Genomic DNA, 7,219 nt, shown 5'->3' with positions numbered 1-7,219 from the left:
TTTTATGCTAACAAAAAAACGTTTAAAGCTGATGATTCCGAAAGGTTTTGTGGGTGAGCATCATGATGAACATCAGCGCTTCAGTAGAGCCACTTCCCAGTCAACACAGTTTGTTAAATCAATTGACATAAAGGTTTTCGTTGCAGAACAAATGGGCCACAGAGCTGTTTGCTTCCTCCAGTTTTGCAATATCAGTGTGACAGAATTTCTCTATCAAAAATGCTGTAAGCTGACATTCTGTATTTGTAGCATTAAAATTGTCTTGAAATACCATTAACAAGAAGGTATATAGATGAAAGGTTTTGTGGGTGAGCTGGAGCATCATGATGAACATCAGCGCTTCAGTAGAGCCACTTCCCAGTCAACACAGTTTGTTAAATCAATTGACATAAAGGTTTTCGTTGCAGAACAAATGGGCCACAGAGCTGTTTGCTTCCTCCAGTTTTGCAATATCAGTGTGACAGCGTGTGGCTTTTCCTTTGGTGGGCCGCACCCCGGCCATCTCCTCATAAACAGGAACTACAGGCTGTGGCTTTCTACGGTTAAGCCATTTACACTGTATGTGAGAGGAAATCAGTAGAAGGGAGGGTTTAACCGAAACGCTGAATATGTAGTGGGGAGTAAACCATGTATAGTCGGAAAGATAGCTTCTTTAAACCACATATTAGGTAGCAAATCTCTGTCACATAAGATTTAAATGCAAATATGGGCCAAATGATTGAGAAAAGTATTCCAATTCCTTTGTTTAAATTTTTTTTTTAATATTTTGATATTGGATATGTAAAATAAAAGACATCAAGTTAAAATTAACTTGAAACTGAAATTAAATCAAATGTTTTTTTTGTATCTGTCTTTATGTAATCTTTTACATATTCCCCAATAAAGACGACCAATTTTTTGAGAAAAATATAACTATGGCCTTATTATGCATTTTGTAATTTCAGTTAAAAGCAGTGTTCGTTGACTATATTTAGAAGTATTTTGTATTTCTAGCTTGCCTAAAGAACAACTCAGTGAAACACGGCACAGGTTACCTCACTCTCCCCTAAAAATCAAATATGAAACTATAATGAAAATACTTACACAGTAAGCTGTAGCGAGAGTGAAAACCAGAACACCCAGCAGACATGCAGCTCCAGAGATCACATACAGCAATGGTAGGTAACTTGAACAACTACAAGGCTCATGAGCTGCAACAGTCACAACAAAAACACACACATACAGAAAACATGCTCAATGATATAATCTGTTGTATTTCCACACTTTATATGGTTATTTACATTTTATGTAAGATACACCATTTATGATGACTACTATTATTTTAGTCATTTGCATATATACATATATATATATAAACTAAAGTAGAATCTAAAATAATTATGCACAAAAACGGTCCTTCTCTCTTTTTGTAGGCTAATTGTACTAGTTAGGTTTCTGCCTAACTTGATCTTATTTAAGTTTTCCCAGGTTCTGTAACCATCAGCTGAAAATAAAAAGGCTGAAAAAGACATTACACAAGCAGGTACTTTTGGTCCTCTAATTTGATTGGTGAATCAAACCGTGCAAAAGTGGTACATGTTTATTGTATAACATCTTTTGCAGACTTCTGACTACTAGATTTTACAAACCATATACGAATAGTGAGTTAGTTTCTAGGCTTTGTGCCTACTGCTGCAATAATATTCACTAAAGTATTTTTCATAATTCATTTTTCATAAATTGCAGGTATCTAAGGTCTTGATTTAATGGATTACAACATGTTTCCATACAGTTCTTGTTGAGGTAAGGTATAATAAAAGCACATTGCAGGACTAGTCAATCAATATCAATTCATTGTCCTACAGTTCTATCCAAAAAAAAAACAGCATGCCACACTGCATGAAAATCATGCACTAAGTTAAATATTTTCAGTTGAAATTACAATGCATCTGTATGATTTTGCTTTTCCTTTTTAAAGATAATGGTAGATTTAATGCAAAATTAACCTATTTTGGGCTATTCCCAGTGTTTGGAGGGGATATTACCATAGACCTCATATTTGAAGTGATATCAGTAAAGGTCACCTACAGAAGTCTTCAATGTAGATGAAGAACTCCATCTTGCCAGGAACATTCTTATCATATGGAAGATCACCATAGTGGAATTCACAGTGGTACACGTCTGTGTCCTGTCCTTGCAGGTTTGATATTGTCAGATGAACTGTGTGGTTGTCCAGCTCATCACGTACAGTGATGCGATTCTTGTCCTCAGATTTATTGATAAACGGTGGGAATCCTTTAGAAAGATACATCACTCGTCTGGACTGCAGCAACCTGCGTTTCAGCGAAAAGGCAAACGGTTTTTCTTCTTTTTTTGCCGATTCACAGGAAATGTCAATGGATGAATTTCTTACTCTGTGGATATAAACAATACCCCCATGTGCTGAGGTGAAATGACTTAAAGTTAGTCACATTTGATAGATGAATCACATGCATTGCAAAACACATTCAAGTTACACACAGTTTCCTAACACAACTGCCCTAGACCGCTAAAATAAAATCCAGCATTGTCAAATGCAAAAATGTAATATGTTTGACTGCAAAGTGTACATTTCTGCATGTAAATTTTAGTTTCACGCCATTTTATGAATTTACCACAATGTCTTTTATAATCTTCAAAAAAACTACAATAAAAGTTCAAACTGAATAAAGTATTAACTTACCAGTTACAGAAGGGGTGATAAGAAACAAGAGAACAAAATGAGCATACTTAAAACCTAACATTATTAAAAAGTAAATTAAAAAAAGAAAATAGTGACTGGTTAGGAAGCCAGATAGTCTCTGAGCATAACGAAATCATGCCACGTGAAAATTTTAAGCAGTGTTTTGACTCCACCTTAAAGCTTGAAGAGGAAAAGGAAACCAGTGTTAAGTGGTTTGTCAATTTCAGTTTCATCATTGTGAAAATGTACAGATTTTTGCTAACAGAGTCTGGGTTATCTTAATATATTGATTAATGAGATGTATTATAATATTACACCACCCAAATATTTAGGCTACTACCTTCTAATTTTCGTTGTCAGTGCAGGCTTATTATTTTTTTTAGCTTAGGCTACTGACCGTTATGGATTAGTGTAGCCTGCATTAAAAAGTCTTGAACATAAAACAACAGGATAAAAATATAGTTGATGACTAGACATAATAATTTCATGACTCTAGAGTCTAGACACTTTTTTGTGAAGACAGTGGCATAATACAGTGAAATAATATGTTTAGCCATATAAATACAGCTGTCATGTGCGTGGGTAAAATTTACCCGCTGGCGCTTTTAGGTATACAGCGACCTCTGGCGGTTCTAGTGTTAACTCTGTCTTCCATTTTGTATTTTTGGGTAAGAATAAGAAGCACTTCTTCTGGTACTTAGTGTCTTTCACTTCAACATAAGAAAACATTTCTGGAATCTGCATCTGAAATAGCATTTAGATGTATTTACACAGTTTAATGCAGGGGTGTCCAAACTCGGTCCTGGAGGGCCGGTGTCCTGAAGAGTTTAGCTCCAACCCCAATTAAAGACACCTGAACCAGCTAATCAAGCTCTTACTAGGCATACTAGAAAGACTTAAAGACAGGTGTGTTGAGGCAAGTTGGAGCTAAACTAGGGTGACCATACGTGCCATTTTCCCAGGACACATCCTGGCCAGGATTTCTATATCGCCTAAAATATATAGGTTTTGGCTTTGTTTGCGTGTGCAGACCGATCGGTGTATTATCAAAATATCTTGAGATTCATTCATGGAACAAATTATTTAAAGTCTGTGTGAACCGGAAGCTGCTGCCGACTTTATTTCAGTGTAGTGACGTATTTCCAGCTGAAACGGAATATTGAATAGAGGGCATGGTTTTATTTGGGCACTCCTCCTTCTGTCTCTCACTCATAGCAAACTAACGGTTGGAGGGGTGTGTTTAAAGGGATAGTTCACCCAAAAATAAAAATTTTTATGTTTATCTGCTTACCCCCAGGGCATCCAAGATGTAGGTGACTTTGTTTCTTCAGTAGAACACATTTGATGATTTTTAAGTCTAACCGTTGCAGTCTATCAGTCTTATAATGCATGGCAATGGTAACAAAAACTATGAGAGTAAAACAAACATGCACAGACAAATCCAAATTAAACCCTGCGGCTCATGACGACACACTGATGTCCACTGATGTCCAAACAGTATTTATTATCATATTTTACCTCTAATACACCCCTATGTCCAACTGTCTTTGGGCGCGCTCGGCATCCGGTGCGTGAGGTGTGTACACAGTTTACGCAAGCGCCGGAAGTGATCTCTCGCACGTATACGTCACTCATTGTTTACACAGTGCACAGTCATTGTAGGTACGACAGCTAATCAAAATGGTACTTACTTGCGCTTATCCGGATTGTTCAAACCAACTTAAAACTAAAAGATTACATTCTCTCGCGCAAACTCATTCGGGAGTGGTGACTTTCCACGTATTCCCAACTTCTGAGCCTGCTCGCCTGAAGTTATGGTTGATTGCTCTTCGGCTGGATATCAACACACTGTGACGAGTCGGCTGCCTCCCCCTAATTATCAGCATCACCCCGTCCCTTAATCGCCGCCCTTCGCCAGGCTCCCGACATGAGTGGGTGCGTGTGAGAGGAGGGGCGCTGAAATAGCCAGGGCTGGCGGGGTGTGATGGGGCACACCTGAACCGAATGGAGCCTCATCACCGCCGCTGTTTAAATGCCGAGCGCGCCTCTCCTCGGGAGACCGGTCTCTTCCCCGTGCATGCACGCTGGTGTCCTCGTGGGTCCAGGAGGGGTGCGTAGAGGGACTCCCGTGCCGCCAGAGTCGTGAGCTGCCGAACCCGCAGTCCGGACGAGAACCGCCCCCGTTACACGACCGTAGGGCAAGGATGCCGGGCCGTCTAGTCCCTTCAAGCGCCGTGGGCAGAGAGAAGGACAAAGCCGCTGAAAGGACCAGAGAGGGCAAGCGGCCACCGGACTCCGCCCCTTACCTGGACCCTTCCTTCCTGACCACTGCCCTTCCCTTCACGAACCCCGCAGCACGACGAGGACACCAGATCCCCTGTTTATTTTGGACACTTGATTCCCTTTTTCTGGACACTTTGTTTATTTTCTGTTAATAAAAGCCTCTCCGAGGCCTTACGCCACACCCACTGTGTCTGTCCCCAGTCTATCACACCCACTGATAGACTGCAACAGTTGGACTTAAAAATCATCAAATGTGTTCTACTGAAGAAACAAAGTCACCTACATCTTGGATGCCCTGGGGGTAAGCAGATAAACATCAAATTTTCATTTTTGGGTGAACTATCCCTTTAAGTATATTCTGCCCAAGCCGTCAAACTGACATCATCAGAGAAGGAATGCCATTCCAGAGCAGGAGTAAATGTTCAGATTTTGATTAAAGATTACTGAAACAAACAAAATTTTTGTCAGCGGATTAACTTGCACAGATTAATTGTTCACATCAAGACCAGTGGCGGCTCGTCGGGGGAGGCACAGCTTCCCCAAAATTGAGGTGAAAATAGGCGGAGGACGATTTAATGTTAATAAAATTCAGTTAATTTCAGTTCATGTCTCAGAATGTGTATTTTTTTGTTTGTAATTTCACAGCTGTAATACCGTAACTTGTTAAAGTCATATGATGCAATTTCAAGTTTTCCTTTCTCTTTGGAGTGTTACAAGCTGATTGTGCATAGATAAGATCCCTGAAGTTGCAAAGACTAAAGTCTCAAAACCAAAGAGATATTCTTTATCAAAGTTAAGACTCTGCCACGCCTCCCTAAAATGGCTCGTTCTAACACGCCCCCACATATCTACCTCACTACACTCTTAAAAATAAAGGTGCTTCACGATGCCATAGAACAGGGGTGGCGAACGTCGGTCCTGGAGAGCCGCAGCCCTGCAGAGTTTTGCTTCAACCCTAATCCAACACACCTGAACAAGCTAATCAAGGTCTGAAGGGTTACTAGAAAGCTACAGGCAGGTGAGTTTTAATTAGGGTTGGAGCTGAACTCTGCAGGGCTGCGGCTCTCCAGGACCGGAAAGAGAACAGATGCAAATATCTACATAACACAGCTTTAGAGTTGATGTAGCTTTTAGATATTTTAGAATATTAATCTAATGAAGTGTTCTGACATTATTAAACACACACATGCTTTCCGAGTTTCTTTGATTTTCGAGTTTTCAGACTGTCCCTGTCTGCTTCAGTGGCCCTCAGTAGATATATTATGTCATTAAGGCACAGACAGGCAGAGCACCCTCACCCAATCTCACCCTTGGGCAAACACTGACTGGCAGTGGCCGCCACATGCCTGGTCACTCAACCCTGAGAGATTGTGGTTCATGTCACTGTCTCTTAGACCTGTTCTTTGAGTGACTATGCTGGGTAGACACCCGCTGTCATCCAAGGGTGAGGGAGCATTTGGGCCCAGACAGATTCAGGCCATGACAGAGGTTATACAACACGCCCCTCCTCAGGGTGTCCTGAGTGCCCTAAAATGAACTCCAATGCCATTTTCACTAGATGATTCATCACTGTAAAGTCTACAGGACTCACAAGGACTTGATAAACTAGCGACAAACTTAAAAAGTGATAATGATTGAACTGTTGACTTTTAGTATTTTTAGTCATTGCTTACAAGGTGTAGTGCTTGCGGTGTTCAGCCAATCACAATGCACTGGGTCAGCTGGCCAATCAGAGCAGACTGCGCTTGTCGGAAGGAGGGGGCTTTGTTGAATACGAAGCGTTTGAGAGAGGCAGGGCATTGAGGACCTACAATAACGTACAGTATTTGAAAAAGAATGTGTTTCTTGAACATTAAAGCATGTCAACATATTCTGTTACACCAAATACACAAAATAATGATCTTTAAAAAAGCATCATATGACCCCTTTATTAATGAAGTTGGAAAGCGCTGCTTTTCTATCGCGAATGTGCCGAATCTGCTGTTGATGTAATTACAACCGCTAGGTGATAAAGAAGGGGAGGGGTAGGCTGGGGGAGAGCTGAGCTCTCGTGCCTCCGTTGGTAAACAAATTAGCCAATCACCATCGAGTGTTCACTTTCAGCGCTGAGGAGTGTTGAGAAAAGAAACCTCGTAGAGGAGGCTAGCCTCCCTTCTGATATCAACCAATCATCATAGAGACATAAATTACGTGATATTAGTTTGAACCTCTCCCGCTGCGCTGATAATGTACAAA

General features: G+C 40.6%; 1 protein-coding gene across 2 annotated transcripts; it reads right to left on the bottom strand.

The window, feature by feature from the left end:
• Positions 1-15: 15 nt before the first annotated feature.
• Positions 16-2,766, bottom strand: LOC107553302 (uncharacterized). 2 transcript variants are annotated; one of them, XM_016235495.1, is made up of 5 exons: positions 2,702-2,766; positions 2,068-2,421; positions 1,084-1,190; positions 437-556; positions 16-175 (listed from the first exon to the last, which is right to left on the bottom strand). In XM_016235495.1, exons 1-5 carry the CDS (start codon positions 2,760-2,762, stop codon positions 119-121), a joined length of 699 nt encoding a protein of 232 aa, XP_016090981.1. In that variant the 5' UTR covers positions 2,763-2,766; the 3' UTR covers positions 16-118. The 2 variants fall into 2 exon arrangements, with proteins under 2 accessions (XP_016090981.1, XP_016090980.1); XM_016235494.1 differs by lacking the exon at positions 16-175 and having other exon boundaries at positions 301-556.
• Between the last annotated feature and the right edge of the window lie 4,453 nt (positions 2,767-7,219).

The sequence above is a fragment of the Sinocyclocheilus grahami genome, unplaced genomic scaffold (genome assembly GCF_001515645.1).
Source record: "Sinocyclocheilus grahami isolate Dianchi unplaced genomic scaffold, SAMN03320097.WGS_v1.1 scaffold469.1, whole genome shotgun sequence".
NCBI lineage: Eukaryota > Metazoa > Chordata > Actinopteri > Cypriniformes > Cyprinidae > Sinocyclocheilus > Sinocyclocheilus grahami.
This window is presented reverse-complemented; position numbering and strand designations above follow the sequence as displayed.

What these genes read in the sequence shown, in the direction of transcription:
- LOC107553302 (XM_016235495.1), bottom strand. Translation starts at nt 2,762, where the DNA reads ATGTTAGGTTTTAAGTATGCTCATTTTGTTCTCTTGTTTCTTATCACC. An exon ending in TATCACCCCTTCTGTAACTG is followed by an intron (nt 2,422 to 2,701) that starts GTAAGTTAATAC and finishes ATTTCACCTCAG; the next exon opens with CACATGGGGGTATTGTTTAT. An exon ending in CTGATATTGCAAAACTGGAG is followed by an intron (nt 176 to 436) that starts GAAGCAAACAGC and finishes GCAAAACTGGAG; the next exon opens with GAAGCAAACAGCTCTGTGGC.